The following is a 27,196-nucleotide window of genomic DNA, read 5'->3' on the forward strand; positions in this document are numbered from 1 at the left end:
TGTACAGACCACTGGTTTTAGAATTAAAAGAGACCTGGGTTTGAACCCTGTTCTGCCACTAGTTTGCACAAGTCACTTAGCCTATTTGAGTCGTAATCCTTTAGCAAATATTTGCATATACTATGTGTCACATACTGCATACTTTCATTTTCCTCATTTATAAAATAGGGATAATATAATTTCCTACTTCAGCTTCAAGAGTTGATGTGATGATGTAAAAGAGATATGTGTTTGTAAATAGTAAATATATATATTGTTACATTGAAATATTCTTGTGTGCTTCAAACATATGTTTGTTACTCAGATTTTTTTTTCCCCCAGAAGCCTAGGTATGCAATGTAGTTCATCCCTTTCAGGGAGAGTTGATGCATTATGGAAATAGTTCTAGGGTCTGAGTTTCCGGGATAACTGACAATACTAGAAGTAGAGTGACTTTGAAGCTGGAAAGACCTAGTTCATTCTTGGTTCTGCCTCTTTGTAGCTGTGTGATATTAAGCAAATTTCTTTATTTTTCTGACCCTCCAATTTCCTATTTTGCAAGTGGGGATAATTATTTTGCAAGGTTATAAGATTAAGATATAATGTATATTAAATACTTTGCATCATGTTTGGCGTATAGAAGAGATTTTTGTTTTGTAAGGTAATGGATAGAGAAGGAAAGGTCGCCAAGTGGATAGAGTTGTCATTATAAAATGGAAGAAGTACCTTTGAGGAGGATTACGCTTGTTTTGACAATCTCTCTGTGCTTCTAGTGCCTTTTCGACCTTCTGAAATGAGTAAATGGATGAGGCTTTTTATTTTAAAAGTCTGATTCTAAATATTAGTGGTTTCTTAAAGTGCTTATCAACTTGTCTCTTTCCCCTGGTAAGTTACGGCATAGTCTTATCAAAATAGTGACAAATGTAACTGTTATTGATAAAAATAAAAATCTAACTTGATATGCATTTCTGCCTTTAATACAAAAGCAAATAAATTCCTGTAAGTGGTATAAATGGAAGTGGGAAACATGCTTTATGCTTTGCTGTTTGAAAGGTATCATTTGCTCCACAGAGAAAGGCATCATTTCTTTTACTTTGTACATTCAAAAAATACATCCCTGACTGTTGTAGTTGACTAGATATTTGGAAAATGATGATGATTCTTTAGAAATATATAATCTTTCTCTAGTAGAATTTAGTTAGGGAAGAGAAGATGATTATAGCGTATTTTGGTCACTGAAAAGAGGCAAACATAAAAATCCTATTTGTGTAAGTGTGGAAGATTTCAAATTGCTGGTTATATAGTTTCATATGTTCCTATAAGCTTAACTTACATATACCATAGTTAGGTATCCCTTAAATATTGCTTCCAGTGAGGTGTGAAGTTATTTACACATAAGCATGTATGATATCTCCTACTTTTAGTAAGTTTTGGCCATTAATCTAAATCTGCTTATAGATTTGATGAAAACTGAGGATATAACAGATCTTCTTGAATTTAGATACTGTGATGAAGGTATTTGGTAAGAACCTATCGGCATATAAGATAGTTTATAATGAGAATTTCATCTTGGATCAAGAAAAGCTCACCGTACGGTTTTCTTTTTCTAATCTCATGAATACATCTACAAACCCCTTCCATTGGGAAGATGGGTACTTGGTTAGAAGAGGAGGGTAAATTGTGTTTTCCAGTCCACAACACTGTTATAAAGACCTCCTTCATATGCACTGGTTATTGTCTGGAACAAAAGAGTGGTTAAGGTAAATATATAATAAGATGAGCCCTCAAGAAATAGCTTTTAATTCTGAGAAGTATCCGATATTCTGTAGCAAAATAATCAGATTTTCAGTCTTCTTTTTCTCATTTGGCCCATGAGGCAAGAGAAACCATCACTGAAGTAGCTAATTGTACTTAAAGTGTAGTGTTTGATGCCTTAATGTAAGTCTTTCTTAGCTTACATTATTTGGGGAATACTTATATGTACAGTGGTACTAACTTCCCTTGATCATCTTTAGCTGTTATTTCTAATGCAAAATAGATTGTGATATATGAGGAAATTAGCAGAGAGTTTGTCTATATTCCTACATGAGTTGATTTTCCAAGAGTATACTACTTTGGAATATTACTTTGAAGTACTAAGTTAATAAATATCCCTGAATAGTCTAAAGATGGGATAGAAAATGTTTTCTTAATGGCTTAATATGCACTTTTATTCAGGTTGTTTAAATGGTTTTTAGTTTAAGGAACAAGGGTGTCTTCTAGGCAGATTTTCTTCTAAGAGAAATACAGGACACTTGTATTACTATCAAAGTTTATTATCCCATTGTCAGGACTGGGGTAATTCCTATCAGTAAGTTGTTTTAGGTAATTAAAGTCAGTTTCATTCACACAAACCAAATATATGTGAATGTGTCCTTTTTTTTTTTTTGCTGGAAATCATTAAAAAATATAAAGAAGCATTTCTCTTTCTGCTTAGCTTCTGAAATGATGTTTGTTATGCCTAGTTCATAAGTCCAGAGTGACACATCATACAAGGAATGGCTAATTTCATCTGTTGGTGGCAGGCAGAGCCTATGTGATTTTGTTTGATTTGCATCTTGTGAAAACAAATTTTAAATTTGTAGATTGAAAGTGTTTTAAGTAGAGGAGCTGGTGTCTGCCTTACTGGTGGCTACCAGACATGATTTAACTGTTTAAAAATGATGATTGTGATGTGTTCCCTAGGTCAGAGTAGCCTCCTAATTGTGAATTAGACTACCCTTTGGTAAGTCTCTCACTTATACCCTTATAACATTTCACTCTAAGTACCCTGTTTCTTCTTGAAATAGTGTTCCCCCTGCTTCTTTTATGCTCCAGTGGTTCACCCTGTTTCTCTCTTTCTCTGTTCCTCTTTCTGTCCCCCCTCCCCCTCACTGGCTGGAGAAAGGGAAAAGGCCTACATTTAAGTGACAGAAGGACAGTAAGGAGGTAAATGTACTGTCTAAGAGCTTCTTTTCTCCCTTCCCATCACATCTTGTCATCCAGTCATTTTAACTCACAGCTTTACCTATCGCCTCTAAAGACTGGAGTAGCTTGGGAGTCTTTTAGTGTTTTGTTAGTGCCTTGGGCGCAGGTGCTTTCTTGGTGTTTTAGTCCTTGGTGTGAAAAGTAGTCAAATACAGTTTCCAGACTCTTTCTGCTAGTTGGTAGAAGGCAATTCATCTTCTGTCAGCTGTTTTCTCATTGACTGGGCAAGGCATATGACTAGTGAAATTAAGTAGATCAATGACTGCATAGTAATTCTTTCTCTAAAATAGTCTTACTCTCCTTTCAGTTCCTCTAGTCACCTAGGTTTATAGCTTTGGCTCATTGACTTTTGCAGCCCTTTAGTTTGTCACCATGACCCATTTGTCTTTCTTTTGAAAGTTTCTCCAAATCTCCCCACCTCAGTCCAGGCCCCTGTTTCCCTTCCTTCCTTGTATTACCATTTCACTCTCTTAGCTGTATAGTCTTACTTCTCCCCAGTAAAGGGAGGAGCACAGTAATTTCAAGTCTTAAAGATTAGTGCTCCCCCCTTACTGAGAAGTCTCCCATGGCTTCTTACTTTCTGCTACAGCAGATATCAATTCTTCTGTCTGGCTTTCAAGGGTATTATACTTACTCTGCTAACACCTTGGTTTTTTCCTTAACATTCTGGCCCCAACCTAACCTTCCAGCTTCATCTCCTACTACTGCACTACATGAACTTCCTTAGCCAGGCTTTCTCTTCACTTACTTCATCTATAGAAACTACTCTGCTCATTAACCGATACAGCATTCTCTGCCTTTTTTCTGCCCTCTCTAAATTTTTCTGTAAGCCTTACAGTACTTGCATCATACATCTGGTAGGCTAACTTTCCATGCATGGTCATGAATCTCTTGAAGGACAGAATGTGCCTTTTATTCCCTGCAGGCCCTACCTGGTTCAGTGCTTCCATCCCCATAGGTTCTCATCGAAGGACTTGGGTGAGCTTGTGGGAGAGCAGGTGGATATGTTCCTGGTGAGCTGTACATGATAGAATTGTGATGAATGTGTAGAAGGTAAAGGTGAGCAGATGTTCAGCCCAGTAGGGTAAAACTTTCCACTTTAAAGTGTATTGGTTCGTCCTGTGAGTTCTCTATAATAGCTAGTGTTCAGTTGAAGGCTAAATGGTCATTCTGCCAAGGCTGCTGTCAAGGAGAGTCCTGCACGAGGTAGGAGGGGAGGGTATTATTCAATCAGATAAACTAGTGCCTCCTTCACTTTGTAATTCTAAATAAGTACTATTTTGACCTAATAAAATAGAGGCCAGAGAGGCTGATGGGAATTGAGGAACTGACAAAGTTAATGATAAGAAGTTAAACAATAATACTTATAATTTATAGCTGAGTAATCTTTGTAGTTTATAGACCTGTTTTTCAGTGCTCTCTTTACATCTCGTGATGTTGAAAACAAAATTCAAAATTACAAAATATATTTTTGTGACCTTCACATTTGGTTATTTCTTTGACTACTGAGAGAGTTCCATTTAGAAGACTATCTAGCCTACACAGATGCTTTATCCGAAAACTTTATTGTTTTGAGTTACTGAAAACAAAATGTTCATCGGAACTGCTGTGTTCATTTTACTTACGATAAATAGGAAAATTATACTCCTTCCTGCAAGGATAGAGAATGTGAACTTTGGTTGATTGAAACTTGCCTTTTTCTCTCTTTTTAAATGAATCCAATGGTGATTCATTCTCTTAATTTGATTGTGAATTGATTTGTCACTTTTTTACTTGCTAGTTTGTCCTAAGGCAGGCCAAGTATTCTACTCAAGTCTTTTTGGAGGTGGGAGGTCTCTAGAATTATTGCTGTTTGATGAATTATATGTTTTTTCTATTTAAAAGTGATCCTTTTCACTGTCATAATTTGAGTTCTAGTCCCCAAGCAAAGATTTCAGAAAATGCCTTCTAACAGCAAAGTAAATGTCATTCATGTCCTCTCCCAGCTTTAAGTAGTTGGGCTTCTCTTGAGGTCTCAAAGAATTGTAGAATGTCTAAACATGGAAGAATTTTAAAGTTACTTGGTTAATCTCTTTGTTCATTAAACATTGTGGAGTCTCTACCAAGTAAATGAATAAAACAGTATAAAAACTACACTTCATTGGCAAAATAAAATTTTACTAAAAAATAGTAAAGTAAAATAAAATTTTTGCAGAGTAGAAAATTTTAATTTTAATGATGTCCAGCTTATCAATTCATTCTTTCATGGATCATGCCTTTGCTGTTGTATCTAAAAAGTCATCACCAAACCTAAGGTCATCCAGATTTTCTCCTGTGTTATCTTCTAGGAGTTTTATAGTTTTGTGTTTTACATTTAGGTTAGTGATCTATTTTGAGTTATTTTTTGTGATAGGTGTGTGGTCTGTGTCTACATTCATTTTTTTGCATGTCCAGTTTGTTACAGCACCATTGTTGAAAAGGCTGTCTTTTCTCCATTGTATTGCCTTTGTTCCTTCATCAAAGATCAGTTGGTTCTATTTATCTGGGTCTATCTCTGGGCTGTCTGTTCTTTTCCATTGATCTATTTGTGTATTTCCATTGATCTTTTGCCAATACCACACTGTCTTGATTACTGTGGCATTATAGTTAGTCTTGAATCTGTGGTGTCAGTCCTCCGATTTTGTTCTTGTCCTTCAATGCTTTGTTGGCTATTCTGGATCTTTTGCCTTTGTGTATAAACTTTAGAATTATTTTCTCAATATCCATAAAATAACTTGCTGGGAATTTGATTGGGTTTGCATTAACTCTGTAGATCAAGTTGGGAAGAATTGACCTCTCGACAAATTTTGAGTTTTCCTGTACATGAACATGGAATAACTCTCCATGTATTTGGTTCTTCCTTGATTTTGTTCATCAGAATTTTGAAATTTTCCTCATATAGATCTTGTACATATTTTGTTAGATTTATACTAAGTGTTTCATTATGGGGGGTGCCAATGTGATGCTGTATCTTGAATTTCATATTTATCTTGTTTATTGATTTAGGAAAGCAACTGACTTTTGTATATCAACATTGTATTCTCCAGCCTTGCTATAATCGTTTATTTGTTCCAGCAGTTTTTTTGTCATTTGTTTTGAATTTCTACATAGATTATCATGTCATCTGCAAACAAAGACAGTTTTATTTTTTCCTTCCCAGTCTGCATGTTTTATTTCCCTTTCTTATCTTATCACATTAGCTAGGATATCCAGTATGATCTTGAAAAACAATGGTGTGAGGAGACATCCTTGCCTTATAACTGATCTCAGTGGGAATGCTTCAAGTTTTTCACCATTAAGTATGATGTTAGCTGTAGGCTTTTTGTATGTTCATTAACAAGTTGTAGAAGTTCCCCTCTATTCCTAGTTTACTGAGAGTTTTTATCATGAGTAGGTGTTGGATTTTGTCAAATGCATTTTCTGCATGTATTGATATGATCATATGACTTTTCTTCTTTAGCTCATTGATGTGATGGATTACATTAAATGATTTTCGAATGTTGAACTGGCCTTGCATACCTGGGGTAAATCCCACTTGGTCATGGTGTATAATTCTTTCTATTCACTGTTAGATTTGATTTGCTGATATCTTTTGGAGGATTTTTGCATCTATGTTCATGAGAGATATTGGTTTGTAGTTTTATTTTCTTGCAATGTTTTTGTCTGGTTTTGGTATTAAGGTAATACTGGCTTCATAGAATGTGTTAGGAAATATTCCCTCTGCTTCTGTCTTCTGAAAGAGATTGTAGAGAATAGGTATAATTTCTTTCTTAAATGTTTGGTAAAATTCACCAGTGAACCCATCTGTGCCTGGTGCTTTCTGTTTTGGAAGGTTATTAATTATTGATTCAATTTCTTTAATAGGTATAGGTCTATTTAGATAGTCTGTTTCTTCTTGTGTGAGTTTTGGTGGGTTGTGTCATTTGAGGAATTGGTCCATTTCATCTAGGTTATCATATTTGTGGGCATAGAGTTGTTGTTAATATTCCTTGATTATCCTTTTAATGTCCATGAGATCTGTAGAGATGTCCCCTCATTCATTTCTGATGTTTGTAATGCCTAATTATGCCAATGCTTTTTCCTTCTTTCTTTACCTCTATCTCATGGCAGTTAAGAAAAGGGAGACAAAAATGCACAAAGGAGATAGATTCCTAAATTCAGATTTCCTTTTAGCAAACCATAGTCATTTCCTGATTAATATTTTGGTAGACACATACTACATGGTAGTGATGGAGGTCATGAGATAATGACCCTTAATATATATGAAAGCTTTGAGATTATCTCTGGGGGGGGTTTTAGACCAAATGAGGGAAAGACAAACCCATTTGCTTTACAAAGTTAATTAAAACAGTATGTGGCATATGAGGCAGCATTAAAGAGTCTCTCTTCTAATGATTATTTAATTAGTTTAGATGTCTCAGCAAGTTTATGCACTTTCAGGGCTTCCCTGGTGGCACAGTGGTTAAGAATATGCCTGCCAATGCAGGGGACATGGGTTCAATTCCCTGGTCCAGGAAGATCCCACATGCCATGGAGCAACTAAGCCCGTGCGCCACAACTACTGAGCCTGCACTCTAGAGCCCTCGAGCCAAAACTACTGAGCCCGCGTGCCACAGCTACTAAAGCCTGCACACCTAGAGCCCGTGCTCCACAACAAGAGAAGTCACCGCAATGAGAAGACTGCACACCGCAACAAACAGTAGCCCCCCGCTCGATGCAACTAGAGGCAGCCCGCGCACAGCAATGAAGACCCAATGCAACCAAAAATAAATGAATAAAAAATTTAAAAAAAAAGTATATGGCCTTTCAAGGACTACTTCTGATTGACATTTAGAATTGGTTTGGTTAGAAGTCATAAGACAATTATTAAGATAACATGTTTTTAAAGTAAGCAGTGGATTAATACATTAGGCCTATATAATAATGGAATCATCCTTGGATTTGGTAATAAACATATTTTTACCCTAGAACATAGTACTGAAGAATAAGAAACTAGAAAGCCCGAGTTCATTCTAGAACTAAATGAATGTAGAAAGTAGGAAACCAGAGGTTTCACTGAAGAACAGTTTTTCATTGAAGGCTGTTGACTCACCAAAAAAAAGTCAAGTTCACATATTTAATAGTGAAATAAAAGCATTCTTTGACATATGTAGGAGATATTTCCTTCATATTCATATTCTGCATTGTAGAAATGCATATGCTACCAGCAGAATCTGGTAAATAAGAGAGTTAAAGAATTTAAATTACATAAGTGAAAACATTGGTATTTATTTCACTATATTATATTATATATTCGCTGTCTTTCCCATGCTACTTCCCCATTTTTCTATGGGTCCTTCCTTTTTCTCCCAGATAAGCTGCTTGTACTTTACCACTTGTCTCAGGGATCCACTTCTGGTGGGAGCCCAAATGAAGATAGGCTGTCATTTTTCCTATAAAATTCCCTTTATTTTGACATAGCTGCTTGCATCCTCATGGTGTCATGTTACATGTTCCTCTGTATTCATTGTTTCCTATACACTAGTTCTTGGGCTTGATTAGATTGAGGTCAGGTTCAGTTTTGGGGGGTTAAGATTACTTAATAAGTGGTGCTTTTTATTTCCTATTGCATCCTATCAAGAAGCATTAGTATATAATTAACACTGCTGAATGCTATATGAAAGTTGTAATGAAAGTAAATCCTAAGCGTTCTCATCACAGGAAAATATATTTTTTTCTTTTATTTTGTTTCTACATGAGATGATGGATGTTTACTAAACTTACTGTGGTCATCATTTCATGAGTGTGTACATCCAATGATTATGCTGTACGCCTAACACACAGTGCTGTATGTCAATCATATCCCAGGAAAACAGGAAGAAAGAAAAAAGAAGCGGTAATATGTAGTTGTCCCACTTTCAGTGATGTTAAGATTGTTCAGTGACAGTGTTGATGCAGTTGTTCCACATTAAGATTAACTCAAGACTTCTTGAAACCTAGGCAAAAAGGGAGTATGACATACTGTGTAATTCTCATTGTTCAGTGCCCAGCAGTTATCTTTTGGGAATAGATCATGACTTTGTAGGAATTATGGTGACGCTTAAATTAAAATACTTGAGAGAATCTTCTCTTCCTCTTTTTTAATATGAAAGTGAAATTGTTAAGTTTGATGACCTTGCCAGATGTAATGTAAATATCTATATAATGTTATTCACACTCCTTTCCCCAGTGCCTAGGACAGTGCCTAGCATGTAATAGATGACTCAGTGAAAGATTTGTGGAACGACCTAACAAAAGAATGCATGTACCAACATGTTTGTAGACTCTCTTAAGGGAACTTTCTTTCATCAGGCACCCTGGGGAAGAATTACAGTGTAGCACAAGGAGGGCAGTCATAATTTTCTCTTGGCATATATGTATGAATGTTTGTTCTGGACTATTACAAGATCCAGTGCTAGGTACTAATCGGGAGACAGTGATGAATGGAACATTGTCTCACACATCCCCCCCACCCCCCCCCCCCGCAGCCCTGGGTCCCAGAGGATGTACAGAAAAAGAAGAAAACAATTCTCATCTTGAATTTTCTCCCAGTTCCTATGCTCTGTTAGTACTTTCATTGCTAGGTCTGGGTTTTAGTGAGGTGGTCGTTTTAACAGAAAAATCCTTTCCACACGTTGAGAAGCTCATTCCCAGTTGTGAAGAACTTTTTGTAATAAGAGCATTCTTTCCTGAAGGTCGGAGAAGTGCACTGTCTATTCCAGGTAAATTAATTCATCCCATTTTTAGGATACAGTGAAGAACAAAACACAGACAACATCAATTTTTAATGGAAATCCATGCATGATTAATAACTAATACGCAAGAAAAAGAATGAATTGCAACAATTTTTTTCTTTTTATTTTCTATGGTTGTTTTTACTGGCAGAATTTGATTTTAGGGGTTATATTATTCATATTTGAATTATTTGTTTTTGCATAGAATTTGTTTTCCCAAACATGTCTGTGCCCACCATATTTTGAGTTGTTTAATGAAGAAGGTTGTGACTGTTTTAATGTTTCTTTATAAAAGCAGATTGGTTCTGACTTGTCCAAAATGGGTTGCCCTGATATTATAAGAAGGTTGTATCACTGAGCAATTTAAGGGTTAAAGTGGTTTTCCAGTGCTATTCTATACTTAGTCCTATTTTTCCCCTCTCTTTGAACTTCTGGTTCATTATAATGCTTCTGGGAATACTAACAGTGAGATGTGCCTTGATTGATACTCAGCTTCAATACAGTGCCTGTCAGCCTTTCTCTGGGGACCTTTCATATCTCTTAGCTCCTTGTAGCTAACTGCAGACCTCTGTGTTTCTGCTGCCTGCCAGCTTAATGCAAAACTGAGAGTGAGAGTAGTGGCCTCAGGGAGGAGAAGCTGCCTGGGTCCCATGGCATTGGGACTTCAGGTGGGAGGCTGATTTGTCAATCTGGATTAGAAATAGAAGGGAACTGTTGCCTGGTACATTACTTATTTCTTGCTATAGAAGAGACATAGTTTGTAAAGGGCTTTGAGAAGCTCCCAACAGAAAGGCAGGTAAATGATAGATTTAGCAAATATACACTAAGCTGTTACTGCAGAACTCCTAGCAGATGTAATGGCAGTTGAGAACAGTAATGCTGTAGGGAAGGAAACATCCTCTATTGAAGCTTCTATTTCTTGCCAGTAATTTTCGTGTAGAAATATCTATTCAAGCAGAAGGCAGTATACTTTGAAAAATTAACATCAATGTAGATTTCTAATGAGATTTTAGATTCCACATTTTTCTAAAATCACAGTATTACGCATCTCAATACAGAATGCTCACGAATGAGTATTACTGTATTCATATTTGAGGACCAAAACCATTGTACAAAGTTTAAAATGAATTTACATGCTTGTAGAGTCAAGAGTTTTGTTCTCTAAGGCAGTGGTACTTAATATGCATAGGAATCACTTGGGGATCTTACAAAAACGGAGATTCTGTTTCAGTAGGTCTGGGGTGGGGCCTGCATTTCTCACAGACTCCTAGGTGATGCCAGTGCTGCTGGTTCAGGGACCACCATTTGAATGCAAGGTTTTAAGGTATTGAGTTTTAAAACAAACAAACTCACCGGAAATACTTTCTATTTTCTAAACTCATTTATACTAAGATATTCTAATAAAACACTTAAAGGTAAGGCCTAGCAAATGCTTTTGTGACTGTAAATCTTGCTAACAGAAATAATATTTAATAACCTCTTCTTCCTGGTACTTTATTAGCTTCTGGTCCTGAAAGTCCGAAATCATTTATTTTCATGACTGAATTAACAACCTTACAATGGAACAATACAAGACGTATTGGACTTTTATCCACTAACGTAGCATAGCTATTTTTAAGTGAGGGTATTCTATGTGCTGAAGTGTCTGGAAGTCATGCCAAGGAATAGCTGGGGGAACTGGAAGAAGGTATTGCTGGGGATTCGTGACGGCTCTTAGATAGCAATATGGAGGGGTTTCTGCAGTGGGTGGGAAGATCACTTCTGAGATTCCTTCTAAATCTGAGTCTATGAATCATCACCTAGTATTGTGCTTTTCATCATTACATTATTAAACACAAATTTTAATACAGACTTCATTCCTATCTGATAACCTTATTTTCCTCAAACATGTTAAAAATATTTATTGACTATTCCCATTTCTGAACCCCTTTCCCGTATTTCTTACTTCTAACACCCTCCCTCTAAATTCTTAGTGTATTACCATAATCCACCCATTCATTCACTTAGTACATATTTGAGTGCTCATTGTGTACTGGTAGGGTACTGTAGTAGGTGATATGCAGGGTACAAAATTGAATAAGGAACAGTCTCTACTTTCAAGGTACTCAGAGTCTCCTAGAGGAGGCAAGATGGCACAAATAATCTGTGTGAAAAATAATATGTTAACACCCTAAGAGAGTGCTCTGGAGGTTCAGAGAAGAGAGAAATTAATCACTCTTGTCTGGGACCATCAGGAAAGGCTTCATAGAAACGATAGCATTTGAATTGGGTCTTGAAAACTAGATAAGCTTTCCTAGCTGTTTCAAGCAGAGGAAACTACATGAGCCAAGTATGGAGGCAAGAGACTAAGATGACACATTTTAGGAATTGCAATTACTAAGACGCCTTGCATTCTTGGATTTGTAACTTAGAGGATATGGACCATTTGTGAGTGACCCTTGAAGGGTCATGTAGTAATTTTTCTGAGCTACTGATTTTATTCCCTTCCTAAGAGCCTAATGTTTCAAGCCAATGACTGAGGCTAGTGATTGGTTTAGCTTAGCATTCATATCTTGGTCCATCTTTATTTTTCTCTATTCATTCTCATTCCATTCTCATTTTACCGCATGTTATATGGGAGGACATTATATGCTTATGAATAATTTAGAATTTGTGAAGAGATTGTTACGGTTCCTCTCAGTTGCCAAGAGTCTACTGCAAATAGGGTGACCATATATATAATTTATTGCCCAAACTGGGACCCTTTTGAAAGAGAGTGGTGCTATTAATAATATTCCAGGGCAACAGGCATAACCTGGGTTTGTCTCAAGCAAGCTAGAGTATATGGCCAACTAGAATGTATGGTTACTCTAACTATAGTTCTTCTTAGTTGGAATATAGAATATGGATGGGGAGCAGTACCATGTGATGTAGGAAGGCAAGTGTGGGCTAGTTTGTGAAAGGTCCTAAATGCAGGCTAAGGAGTTAGGCTTTTATACTGTAGACAGCGAAAAACGCTTGGAGTTTTTTTAGGGGCAGAGGAATCGATATATGCAAAGCAGCATTGGAAAAGACTAGTCTGGACTCTGTGGGCAGGTTGGATTGAAGGGAGATATCGATTCAGAGAGTGTCATAGTACTCCCCTTTAAGGGTATATTCAAATGGTAACTACTCGAATGGTCTTAATGTACTAGGAAAATGTATTTATTTTTTTAAAAAATTATGCTGAGAGCTTTAATAACTCGCTTCCAATATGTGTTATTATTGATGTTAGTTCGTACTTCTAAAGATCCTGTTAGGTTGGTGTCTTGTTCAATTAATGTTTTTTTTCAAAAGAGGAATAGCACTGGGGCCTAGCAGTGAATGCCAGAGCATTTTGTATGTGTTTGTATTATAGCATGTTTATGTGTTAATATTGTAACAATTAAAGTTTGACCTAACATTGAGAGAGAGTGCATAGTAAAAAAATCTTCCCAAGATTTATTTCTAAAATACTTTTTTTTAAAATCATGTAACCAACTTTTCATTGCATCTTGTTTCAAACTGATGTCTAATTTAGAGAGAATTTTGATTTTGCAGTTAACTCCCACTTCCCTAACCTACATTTTTCCTTTTTCTATCCTCATGGAGTAGGTTGGCTTTTGGGAAAGAAAAGGCATTTTCTACCAGGAAAACCAGATAAAGCATCATGGAAGAGGGAATCAATCCTTGAAGGATTGATTATGCAGTAGTGGAGAAGAGGACATTCCACATAGAGGAGACCATGTATGCAAAGAGAAGGAAGCAGAAAAATTGTGGGGCATGTTTTGGGAAAAGCAACTGGCTACTGGGTGGCTTAAAAAATGCTGTGGATAGCTAGTGCACTGGCATCACCAGCCAGTTAGGTGGTCATGAAGGATACAGGGAAATTAAAGGAAAGGAAAGCTTTTTTAGTTCCCAAAGATATCTCAATGTTTAAAAACCATCTAATAGAAGAAAATATACTTTACTTGCTAAAGAAGCTCCTATTTATTTATTAAATTAAAAAAATTTTTTATACAATTTTAAAGGTTACTTTCCATTTATAGTTACTACAAAATACTGGGTATATTCCCTGTGTTGCACAGTACATCCTTGAGCCTATCTTACACCCAATAGCTTGTACCTCCCACTCCCCAACCCCTGTATTGCCCTGCCTACCCCCCAGCCCCCCCACTGGTAACCACTAGTTTGTTCTCTATATCTGCTGAGTCTGAAGAAGCTCCTATTTAAAGCTAGTCTTTCACTTTATTTATTTATTTATTTTTTAATGAATTTGGGTGCAGTGTTTACTATTTACTCTATGCCTTTTATATAAGATCATATCAGTAGACATATCTCAGACTGAAATATTTAATATTTTGTACAATAAATGCATGTGGAAGGAATTATCTAATGAATTATAGAAGATTATTGGAGATGCTTCTCAGTTTTCTTGGCAAGAAAATGAGCTAATGAACTGAAGAGAGTGACCAGTTTGTAAAATATTTCATAAGTTTATGTCTGTATATTTACATATGTTGTAATATTCCATCATTAGAGGCTAAATTCTCCATGACTATTAAGATCTATGGAAAATTTCTGTGTAGGTTTTTGTTGTTTCTTTAAAAAAAAATTAAAAGTTCAAGTCTAAATTTAAAAATTAAATGATTTCCCTCCTCCCTTCCTGGTTTAGAGCTACTTGTCTTTATTTTACTTAAGCACTGTAGCATTTGAAACATAAAGGTGTTTCCCCAGGAGAATATTGTTTCTGCCTGGGGCTGACGTGAAAAGAAACGATTTGTCAGACTAGTGGAGCTTGCTAACAATTCAAATAAACAACCTGTCTTTCCCTTCATACTGCATATTAATAGAAATGTTAATGATAAATTGCCTCTTTTACACCCTACAGGGAGGAGAGATTATTGGGTCAGAGACAGTTTTCTTGCTTTGGGCCTTCTTAAACACAGCTGTTAACAGAATCCTTCTTACCAGTTGCATGATTATTAGCACAATGTTTCTTACATAATGGTTATGTTTAATACAGCCAAATTGATTGTGCCTCATTTTTGTCATTATCTAACGTAAAAAGCAATTAAATTTAGAATATACTTCTCTGGAAACATGTATTTTGATAGGCAGTAACTAACTCTTCAAAAATGGGCTTCCTTGGATTATACAGCTGAAGGCCATGATCATATCTGTATTTATCACTTTTTTCTCCCCTCCTTACCACCACCACTAGTTTGAGAGCTCCTTGAGATAGAGCATGCATGCTATGCCTTATGCATTTGTGCCCTCAGTACCTAGCAGACACTGTAAATGACTGTCAAGTTATTTAATGACTTGAGTTTGATAATGACCAACTTTGTTGCTTTATTTTTATGTGGTCTTCTTGAATTTTTCTTCAGCATACAATCCACTCTAAAATCTTCCTTTATCAATATAATTGTTAGAAACAAGACAACAGGCCCCAAATGGAGTTGCTTATGCTAAGCCCCACATCACCAAACTGAGGCTTAACTTACAGTTTAGGCTCTTCCAGAAATGGAATCTAAACCTGTCAGTCCGGAGTCTCCTGATCAGCATGTGTTAGGTAATCTGCCAGATAGACCCCTGCCGTCCTCTAAAGGAAATTAACTTTGCAATAACCAATCCAGTATTTTTGCCTAGCATAACGTCCTTGTTCCTGCTCCCCTCTGCCTATAAAAGTCTGATATTTTGTACAGCTCCTTGGAGCTCCTTTCTATCTGCTAGATTGGATGCTGTGTGCTTCAAATTGATTTCTGCTCATATAAACCCTTAAACATTTTAATACGCTTCAGTTTATCTTCTGACAGTTTATATACTTGTCTAGAGCTAGTCATACACTGATGTGGGAAGGATCTGTTAATTGAGGTATGGGTAGTAAGTAATGACTGGTGAGGGAAGTCTGATCTTTCCAGTTGATTTTTGAGGTATTGAAAATAAATTAGTTATAGAAGTAAAATATTCAGGGATTTTAAGTTATCTAGCTTACTTTTAGGAGAGTATAATTTACTGGTTGCTAACAGAAATAATGTCAGCTATTGGCTACACTATTATGGTAACTTGAAAATAAGACTGGTATTATTCTTAGGTTTTTTCTAAGAAAAGAATGAATTTATAGAAATATTTAAAATAATTAGCTGGGCTTATTTACCTACCAGCATCAACCTGTCTCTTTATACTATTCAGAAATTGAATTGTTGGTGAATTATAAAATTTTGAGTTGTAACTGTTGTGAGTACCAAAAGTGTCCATGAAATGGGTGGGCAGAGGAGTGTCTTCAGTACCTTGATTGGGGCCTAATGTTAATTGTCATTTGATAAAGAGCAGTGGTTCAGTGAATGGATTTCCATATATAAATGGGATTGAACAAAAAACTGTCCAGGCATCAAATGGGCGCAACCTAAATGTCCATCAACAGAGGAATGAATAAAGAAGATGTGGTACATACATACAATGGAATATTACTCAGCCATAAAAAAGAACAAAATAATGCCATTTGCAGCAACATGGATGGGCCTAGAGATTGTCATACTGAGTGAAGTAAGTCAGAGAAAGACAAATATGTGATATTGCTTATATGTGGAACAAAAAAAATGGTACAAATGAACTTATTTACAAAACAGAAATAGAGTCACAGATGTAGAAAACAAACTTATGGTTACTGGGTAGTGGGGGATAAATTGGGAGATTGGGATTGACATATACACACTACTATATAAAATAGATAACCTAGGGAATTTCCTGGCGGTTCAGTGGTTAGGATGCCATGCTTCCACTGCAGGGGGCATGGGTTCTATCCCTGGTGGGGGAACTAAGATCCTGCGTGCTGCAAGGTACGGCCAAAAAAAAAGAGAGAGAAAAGAAAAAATAGATAACTAATAAGGACCTACTGCATAACTCTACTCAGTACTCTGAAATGACCTATATGGAAAAAGAATCTAAAAAAGAGTGAATATATGTATATGTAGAACTGATTCACTTTGCTGTACACCTGAAACTAACACAACATTGTAAATCAACTATAGTCCAATAAAAATTTAAAAAAACAAATAGCAACATCAACATGGGTAATCCTGTTTACACTTTTGGGCCAAATGTAAGTTTCAAACCTTTTCTTATAGCTTGCTGCCAAAGCAGATGTGTGTCTCTTTTTGAAATTAAATACTTACGTTTCTACCTTTATCCTCTATGCTGATTTTTGTATGTATTCATTCCTTGGTTGATTTTATTTTTCATGGCCTTGTTCACCAGTCCCACCAAATAAGATGCTGAAACATCTCTCTTTCACTCATTGTGTTAGATATTATCAAACTACTTAACTGCATTAGAGACAATACACGATTTATTTGATTTTGTTGTTGTAACTTAATGCTTGTTTCTCCATTAGACAGTAAACTTTCTGAGTGCAAAAAAACCCAAAAACCCACAAAAAAACACATAATGTATTAAAGATGGAACCTAAAAATAAAATACACTAAATATTACTTTTTAAAATAAGTAAGCAGTTGTTAGTTTAGTTTAAAATTGTGCCTTTTCTTTGTTTTGCAGATGGCAAGCTGAGATTTTCTTTGAACACTAAGAAACACTAAGATTTTGATAAACTTGAATTTAGCGTTTTAGACACGTTAAAGTGGATGCACTTTACTGCTCTTAACTCTCTTTTTAATAACCTCTCACCTAACACATCGTAACTACCTGTAAGTGAAGACCCCGCAAGAAGGGCTTCTGGTTAACGATTTGAAAAGTCTTTCTTGAATTGTTCTTTTTATTATTTTGTTCTGTCTTAGAGACATGGTGGGATAGAATCAGCAAACTTAGCTTTGGTTTTAATATTCTTTCAAAACTGTTAATAATCTGGCAAAATTTTTCTTGTGGCACCAGAGATAAAGTTGTTGAGAATATTAATTTAAAACAGTGAGTACATTTTTAATTTTGAAAATTGTTTGGAAACAATCTCTTTTATGTATTTAGAAGTATAGGAAATCTATTGAACTAGTTTCTAGGCTTGAGAAATTGTACTTCTATTTCACTGATCTTGTGAAGGGTTAGAATAGATAATAAAGATTAAAACCAACTGATGGATAATTTTTTAAATAGTGGAACCAACTTAATTCATAAATTTTCTTTTTCTTTTTAGACTTTCAGCATTATTTGCCTTTTGTGGAAACATTTATTAATTTCACATTTTTAAAATTTCCAGGTAACTTCGGTTTTTACCCCTGTAACAACTGAAATAACAAGTCTTGATACAGAGAATATAGATGACATTTTAAGTAAGTACCTTGTTATTTTTAAAGTATACTTTCTTCTCTCTAAAGAGTTAGTTTATATACAAAAACAAAATAAAATCTCAATTATCTAGAACAATTGAGGAGCCAGCATTCTGATTAATTCCATGGTATACGGAATTAACTAAGCACTTTCAGTTTTAGTTTTTAGTAAAGTTTCTTAAAATGCGTAAGTCTACTTTCCTGTGTTACAAGTAAACTTTTAGTCTTGTTTTGTTTCTTTGCCTTGTCATGAATACCACTCTTAACAATTCAGAGTATTTTGTTGCTTAGAGGCCAGCAGTTTCCACTGTGCAGTATTACATGTTAATGACCTTAGGACACAGCCTACAATTTTTTTTTTTGTCTTTTTTTTAGCTTTTAACTAAATCACCTACTCTGATCTCTTTTATTGTCATTGGTCCAATTAAGTTCAATAAGTGTTTTGCTTGTTTGCTGACAATGTGATTGTAGATACAGTTAACATGGGGGAAAACATTTCTTGTTTTTAAAAGTAGTAGAGGGAATGTGAAGACGTGGTTGATAGAAAAATAACAACTTAGGAGTTTTAAGAAAATGTAGTGTGGATAAATGATGTCTTTTTTTTTTTTAAGCATTCCATTTCACCCACTGGTTTGAGCAAAACTAAAAATAGTAAGAGTTAAAAGGAGTTATTCATTCACCATCATATACTGTTTTGTGTTCTTGGAACTGGTTTTAAATGCTAGAAAGTCTATTCCCATATTATGGGATCTCTTTAGAGAAAGGGTGCTATAAACTTTAGCCTGTATCTGTGTCACCTGGAGGACTTATTGTCAGTATTGCTAGGCCTACCCCCAGTTTCTGATAGAAATTGCTAGACCCCGCCTAAGAATTTGCATTTCTACAAGTTCCAGCATGATGCTGGTGCTTCTGGTCCCAGGGATTACAGTTTGTGAACATCACTGCTTTAGAGTAAATAGCAAGTAGATAAAAAGTGCTTTGAAGGTAAACAAAGGAAAAAGAGAATCGAAACTTGCAAATCATCTTCACTCCTTTCATCTTTCAAATTCTAGAATATCTTTGTGGGTATGGTTTCTGTGTGTGTGTGTCTGTGTGTGTGTGTGTGAGTACTGAGTACTTGAGTTTATTTAAGTTTCTCTTTGTTAGGTTTAGGCAAAAGGAACAGATATATCTTTCTCATGTCTTCACATCCGGATATGCAAATAATACTGTTATATTTTACAACAGAGAATAACTGTTAAATGGGTAGGAACCAGAAAAGGTACATCTTATGCAACACTGTTATTTGTAGATTACTTGTTGCAACTAGGTGGCATCTGAGTTTTAGAAATAGATTAGTTATACAAGTCTATTCTCTGAAATAGGATTTTATTTGCAAAGCTCAGTTATTCATGAATATGGAAGGTCAAAAAATGAATTATTAAAATCCAAATCACTCCACTTCACTTTTTATGAGAGTATGCTATTTAGTAGCTTACTTTCCTGATCTGGGTTTGATTCTCTGTTTATTTTATATTCATTCAGTGGAGGTATTAAGATGGAGGACGATATAGAGAAAAGGAACAGGGACTCCCACAAATTATATAAGCTGTCCAGGACTCTCTGTATGGGTTTCTGAGTGAGAGATAAGTTACTGTGTATTTTTAGTGAGCCTTTAAGAATGGAAAAAGACCATGATGAAAACCATATCTTTAATTATGTCATAATTATGTAGACACGAGTAACTTAGGTTATTTGGTTTTGTTTTTCAATTTCAGACAATGCTGATGTTGCTTTAGTAAATTTTTATGCTGATTGGTAAGTAATATCTTATTTTTTTGGTGGGGGGGTAGTGCATCATTAAGTTTTTTTTTTTTTTAAACTTTATAGAGGTGATTTTTCTTTGCTAGAAAGGAGTAAGTGGGAAAGCCTCTTTTATTTTGTGAGACAATATGCCATATACAAAAATCAATTAAGGTTCATTCAAAGATGAAGCAGCTCAATTTGGTGAGCATTTGTTTTGAGAGAAAATATACCTGATTCCATTATCCCACATTTTAAAATAAAAGCAGGTAACATAAAAACTCAGATCTCTCTGTCTCTCCCTCTTTGTCTCTCTCTCTCTCTCTCTCTCTCTCTCTCACACACACACACAATTACGTATTGCAATTCTCTTTTTCCTGACTGAGGAGTAAGGCAGTGTTTGGAGGTGAGGATGTGGGTGTGGCAAGTTTAGAAGGAAAAATAATGTTGACATTTTATAATATATACCATCTACTACTACTTACTACTTCTAGGAAGCCTTTACTCCTTTCCCTGTCTGAATTGGATTCTGTCTTGTGTGTTCATATAGTTCCCTATGTACCACATTCTTTTCTTGCTACATTGTTTTTTTTTTTTTTAGGGTCTTTATTGGAGTGTAATTGCTTTACAATGTTGTGTTAGTTTCTGCTGTATAACAAAGTGAATCAGCTATATGTACACATATATCCCCATATCCCCTCCCTCTTGCATCTCCCTCCCACCCTCCCTATCCCACCCCTCTAGGTGGTCACAAAGCACCGAGCTGATCTCCCTGTGCTATGCAGCTGCTTCCCACTAGCTATTTTACATTTGGTAGTGTATATATTTCAATGCTACTCTTTCAGTTGGTCCCAGCTTACCCTTCCCCCTCCCCGTGTCCTCAAGTCCATTCTCTACGTCTGGGTCTTTATTCCTGTCCTTGCCCCTAGGTTCATTAGAACCATTTTGTTGTGTTTGTTTGTTTTGTTTTGTCTTTCATCTTCGTGCTCTAGCAAACAGAGTTTGAGAGCAGAGATGTCTTACTTAGTATTCCCAGCATCTAGAAGGGCATAATATGTAGCAGATGTTAAAGAATGTGGCATGGGGTTAGGAAGAAGGGAGCTTCAGCTGGAGAGAAGTTTGAAACACTCACATAATCCTTATTCCTAGACAATCTGTATCTTATATGACCCTTTTAGGCTTACTACCTAGTAGATGCCACTACCCTACTTCAGGCCACAGTCCTGCAGTTTACCTAGATTCCTGTGACCGTCTCCTAGTTTATTTCCTGTGCTTCTAGTCCTATGTGTCCCCATTCTGTTCACTACAAAGTAAGCCGGAGTATGTTTCCTAAAGTGCAAATTGGATTAGTTTACACTTCATCTTAAAACCCTTAAATGTTTTCTGTTACCCTTGCCTAGGAGGCCCCTGATGACCTGGTCCCTTCCTTCCTCTGTAGCTATATCTCTTGCCTCTCTCCACTCCCACATTCTGTTCTGTTATACTGAATGTCTTTCAGTTTATGTAATATTCTGTATTCTTTCATCATTGGACCTTTAGTCATGGTACTTTCTCTGTCTGAATGGATCTCTCTTCTCTTACCCACTTGTTTACTTCCTTAAGTCTGAATCATCTTTCAAGTCTTGGATTAGATGCCACTTTCTCCAGGTCACCTTCCTACATCAATACCCCTACCCCTACTCTTAAGTCAGGTTAGGAACCCTTTTTATATCTACTCATAACACCACATACTTACCCAGTCATAACACTTGTATGTTGTGGTTTCGTTGGTACTTCCCTACTGTATTAGTAGCTTTGTGAAAAGTTACCATATCTATCTTTTTTCAACATGAATCCCCAAGCACTTTGCATAATACTTGGCAGATAAGTACATAATAAATATTTACTGGATGAATGATGTATAGTATCTGTATTTGAAGAACTTCAGTAAAATGTTGAAGATATACAGAGAAAATACCATTTATAAAATGTACAACAAAAGGTAGCATTTTCCAAGGTAAATTAGGATTATCCAGATGTAACATTAGCCACAACATTTGGTAGAAGATTATTTAATTCAGTTCACTTTAAAGATAAAACTGAGATCCAGAGGAGTAAAGTATTTCCCCACGATCACCTGACTAGATTATGGCAGAGTTAAACCTAGAGTGCAGTTATTTTGATGGAGGGATTTTGTGTGTTGTAAGAAAAAGAAATAGAACATGCCACCAACGTTGTTGTAAAAAGTGAATTGGAAATGTGGAATAACTGCAGTTATTTGAGAAACATATTACCAAAGAATACCTGGAGTTGTTCATAAATTAATACTCTTTTATTCAACTGAAAAAACTTGGGTAACTGGCCATAGGACATAGACTTACACTGTGTGGCCTCAAAGGCTGGATTCTGAGTTCCCTCTGGAAGTTATGGATGTGGCACAGTTTAAGGAAGAATTCTCTAATAGACCTGCCTAAAAATATACCTGAGAGGACAATAAACCATAGTAGGAACTTAATAATGCTGTTATGTGCCAGGCTCTTTACATATATTGCTTTTAATGCTCAGAACTACTCTGCAGGTAGGTATTATAATTTCCATTTTAGGTTGAGGAAATTGAGGCTCAGAAAGGTCAGACGGCTAGTAAGTGGTGGAACTGGGATTTAAACTCAGGTATGTCTGACTCCAAAGCTTATTTTTTTCCCCACTAGGTTATACTATTAGCAGGTGCCCCTAATCTGTCCCTGCAGAGACTTTTACCCATTTGGTTGATTTGTAAAGGGTCGATTCAAGCACTAGATTGGAGATTGGATTCTGATGACCCTTAAGGCCCTGTTAATAGATCTATTTGCTTTGGTTGTGTTACTTTTATAAATGTAACTTTCCATATGTATGAAGGTACAGTAATATTGCAATTGAATTTTTATTTCATCTTCCCCTTTCACATTTTGGTATTAAAACCGATCCTATTTTAAACATTAATCTGTGCTTAAGTGCTTACTGGGCAGCAAACTGGACAATCCAGAAAGGAGCCGTTAATATCTGTCTTTACCTTGCCCATAAGCCAGGAGCCTGTCCACTGATTCTTTACTAGGCCATATCCTAATTCTTCAAGAAACCATTAATCAGTCCTTACCCCTTGCCTCCCTGGCCCTCTAGAATGCTATCTTCAGCAAACTGTAAGAACCCACACACCTGTGGTCCTAGCCTCTCCAGTTCCTCCAGTCTATCAGTTTATTCATTTAACAGACATCTACTGAAATGATTGTTAGAATATGTAGTCAAATAAGACACGGTCCCTGATATCCGCAGACCCCACCCACCTATCCCAGATGGGAGAGATTTAAGAATGCTAAAAGAGGAAAGAGCCACTTGAGAGCGAGAGATTGAAGATACAGATTGTGTCTCCTTGGTATATTCTAGGACATCTCCTTAGGAAGTCAGGTGAGTGGGCTAGAAGAGTTACATACAAAAAGAAATAGGGAAGAAGTATAAAGGCTTTATATTTTTGTTGAATTATAGTTAATATGTATGACCTAATCACATGTGGATTAAAGAGCTCACAGGCTTCATTTAAGTAAATTTCTTGATGGCAAAGGGCTCAGGAAGCAATGGTAGCAATTATAGTTTTTTTGTTGTTGTTGTTGACAAATACTGCATACCTTTTTCATATGAGAACGACCATTCTAGCCCAGCTGCTTGTGTGCTGATTCTGATCCTTCTTTTTCTTATCAGGTCCCTTTAATGACCCATAGAATATATTTGTGAAGTGGTTGGCCTGATTAAGGGGCAGTCAGAATTAGAGATGTCAAGTTTCTGGAATATTGTGGGGTTTGTGCCCCCTTTTAAAAGTAAAAGCAAAACAAAAACTACAGACAAAGGAAACATGGACAGGAAAGTCTCATTTGGGGATTAAAAAATTTTGCTCCTGAACTTAGTATATTTAATAGTTTATAGATACAAAAGCCCATTTTAACCAGAGGTAAATTTTGAGGGGGAAATTCACTCTATACCATATATCATTTTTATAAAACTTATTTATTTAGTATGCTAACTTGCCTATGAGATTTGACTGAACTTGTCAGGTGAATCAGTCTAATATTTGCAATAAACTTACCATTTTAAAGATCTTGTAGTCTAAAAATATGTTCATTATTTGGAGAAAACTAATTTCCTTCATAAATGCCTGAGTCTTAGTAGTTACAAGTCCAGGTAGATACATCGTAGAGGGCTTATTTCAGACTTGTTTCATTGCCTCTGTGAGAGGTCCTTAGCTCTGTGCTCCATAATATTGGCCATTTTCTTCCAGTGAAAAAAACCAGAATCTTTAAATTATCTGTCCAGTCTTTGAAATGGAATAGTCTTTGAATTCAAAATTGTTTTCCTATCCAATGAATGACATCAGGATTCCTGAATTAACAGTGTGATTGTTAATTCTGTTTATTGTAATATGCTAAATATGAATGGATAACAACAGAAATATCAATAAAATTTTATTGCTTCTGATTTTCAGTTTTAATTGGTATCCTCCTCTGTGCATAGGTGTCGTTTCAGCCAGATGTTGCACCCAATTTTTGAGGAAGCTTCCAATGTCATTAAGGAAGAATACCCAAATGAAAATCAAGTAGTGTTTGCCAGAGTTGATTGTGATCAGCACTGTAAGTACCTTATAGGAAGTCGGGAAGAAACTGTCCTGTCCCCACCTCTCCTACACACACACACACACTTTTTTTTTTTTTTTTAACGCTCTGTTTTAAGTAGAGAACAAGCCAAAATGTTCTAGTGACCTTGGTTAAAATGTTAATATTTAATCTTTATGTACTTACAACACTACTTTCCATTGTGCCTGTGTGAGGGACTAAAAAATTTTTTTTCATTAAAATATAGTAGGGCAAGCATATAGGTAGTAAATCATTTTGGTTTTCTACAAGGCAAATACCAAAATCAATAAATAAAATTGAAATATAGTTTTAGGAAAGAAAAGGATTTCTGTTAGTTTTAGAATCATGCAAAAATACTATTTGTAGTCATTTCAGATAAAACAATCTCAGATTTTGGGGTGGTTTCTGTTGTTTAAAAGATTATACTAAGATTGTCTTAGACTGTCTTTGAGGTGTAATTTGCTGTAGTTACTGATTAAAAGTTTGTTGCAATGAGTTATTGGTAAGTCGCCCTGAATTACAGAACACTCCCATTGTGCAAATTTCCTATCCTTTACGTTTCATCTGACAAGTAGAATTTGTGTGTGTGTGTGTGTGTGTGTGTGTGTGTGTGTGTGACATACGGATGGCCAAGATGCACATGAAAAGATGCTCAACATCACTAATTATTAGAGAAATGCATATCAAAACTACAGTGAGGTATTACCTCACACCAGTCAGAATGGCCATCATCAAAAAATCTACAAACAATAAATGCTGGAGAGGGTGTGGAGAAAAGGGAACCCTCTTGCACTGTTGGTGGGAATGTAAATTGATACAGCCACTGTGGAGAATAGTATGGAAGTTCTTAAAAAACTAAAAATAGATTTACCATTTGACCCAGTAATCCCACTACTGGGCATATACCCTGAGAAAACCATAATTCAAAAGGACACATGTACCCCAGTGTTCATTGCAGCACTATTTACAATAGCCAGGACATGGAAACAACCTATATGTCAAATGATAGATGAATGGATAAAGAAGATGTGGTACATATATACAATGGAATATTACTCAGCCATAAAAAGGAACAAAATTGGGTCATTTGTAGAGATGTGGATGGACCTAGAGTCTGTCATACAGAGTGAAGTAAGCCAGAAAGAGAAAAACAAATATCGTATATTAACGCATATATGTGGAATCTAGGAAAATGGTACAGATGAACCTATTTGTGGGGCAGGAATAGAGACGTAGATGTAGAGAACTGACATGTGGACACAGGGTGGGAAGGGGAGGGTGGAACAAATTGGGAGATTAGGTTTTACGTAAATACACTACCATGTGTAAAATAGATAGCTAGTGGGAACCTGCTGTATAGCACAGGGAGCTCAGCTTGGTGCTCTGTGACGACTTAGATGGGTGGGGTGGAGGGCAGTGGGAGAGAGGTCCAAGAGGGAGGGGATATAGGTATACATATAGCTGATTCACTTCATTGTACAGCAGAAACCAACACAACATTGTAAAGCAATCTTACTCCAATTAAAAAAAAAAAAATGAAAGCTTGTTGCATTGAGTTATTGATAAGTTGTCCTGAATTATGGAACAGTCCCATTGTGCAAATTTCGTATCCTTTACATTTCACCTGACAAGTAGAATTTCTGTGTGTGTGTGTGTGTGTGTGTGTGTGTGTGTGTGTGTGTGTGTGTACACTAACTTTTCACTTTGCTGATGAGGAAATGGAAATAAAGTGGCTTAACCAATGTCATACAGCCTACTATCTAGTCATGGCAGGCTTAGAATCCAGAACTCCTGACCAAATGCCTTCCTAGACCTATTTGCTTCTTTTCTGTTTAATTCAACAAACGTTTTGGGGATTTTCTGGTAAAAAAATTCCAGAAACGGCTAACAGCAGAGCATTTCAAAATCTTATAAGCCATACCCCACATTTCTGTCTGCCATCGTTCATAACTAGATACGATGAAGGGAGCAATAAAAGGTTGTCAGTGCAAGCATGGCCTGCATTTCCACACTGCTTTCTGGATCTTTCCTCCCACCTTTCACTGACAGAGAACATGATGTTTTTGGTGTGGACTCTTATTTCAGATTTTTCTATTCTTTATGTATTTAATTAGACATTACAGTACAGACAACAGTGCCTACTTTCATTGAATTTGGAGTATAAGATCTGAAATTATGCTCTCAAGCTTACAGTTATTAGAAAGAAAAATTAACTATTGTTGAACAATACATATCATTTATTCTACTTCTAAACATATTAACATATGAGATAAATCTGACATCATTGCTAGTAATTGAGTTCTCTTTTTATGGGAGTAAATAGCCATAGTTAAGATTTTTTTTTATCCACCAGAGATATTGACAAAATTAGTTTTTTACTAATGAAAGTTATATCTGAGACATTGTGTATTTTCTCTAAATATTTTTTCCCTTCTGTGTAATTCTTCACTTTTTAAAGTGACATTGTGAAATCCTTATTGATGATTTGTTCATGTTTTCCACTCTTTCTTTGAGATTGTATGACAGACTGTACTTTGGGTAGCCCCTCATGTGCCAGTTGAATTATAAAGGTTTTGAACTGGAAGGACCGTAAGAGTCCTGTGGTCTGGAGAGAAATGCCTGTTAGGCACATTGTTCTTTGGTAGGATTTGCTTTTTAAAAAAAAAAAAAAGATTTATTGAAGTATAATTGACATATAATAAACTGTACAAGCTTAAATTATACAACTTAATGTTTTGACACATGT

The 27,196-nt window shown here is 35.9% G+C and overlaps 1 protein-coding gene across 1 annotated transcript in view; it reads left to right on the top strand.

Annotated features, from left to right (window-relative positions):
- Positions 1–27,196, top strand: part of ERP44 (endoplasmic reticulum protein 44) — an 86,541-nt gene that overhangs the window by 13,717 nt on the left and 45,628 nt on the right. Inside the window, exons 2-4 of the mRNA XM_068552860.1 lie at positions 17,962–18,034; positions 19,789–19,828; positions 24,332–24,447. Of these exons, the coding sequence (XP_068408961.1) occupies positions 17,962–18,034; positions 19,789–19,828; positions 24,332–24,447 (229 nt within the window). The remainder of the gene's footprint in view (positions 1–17,961; positions 18,035–19,788; positions 19,829–24,331; positions 24,448–27,196) is intronic.

The sequence above is a fragment of the Eschrichtius robustus genome, chromosome 10, assembly GCF_028021215.1.
Source record: "Eschrichtius robustus isolate mEscRob2 chromosome 10, mEscRob2.pri, whole genome shotgun sequence".
Classification (NCBI taxonomy): domain Eukaryota; kingdom Metazoa; phylum Chordata; class Mammalia; order Artiodactyla; family Eschrichtiidae; genus Eschrichtius; species Eschrichtius robustus.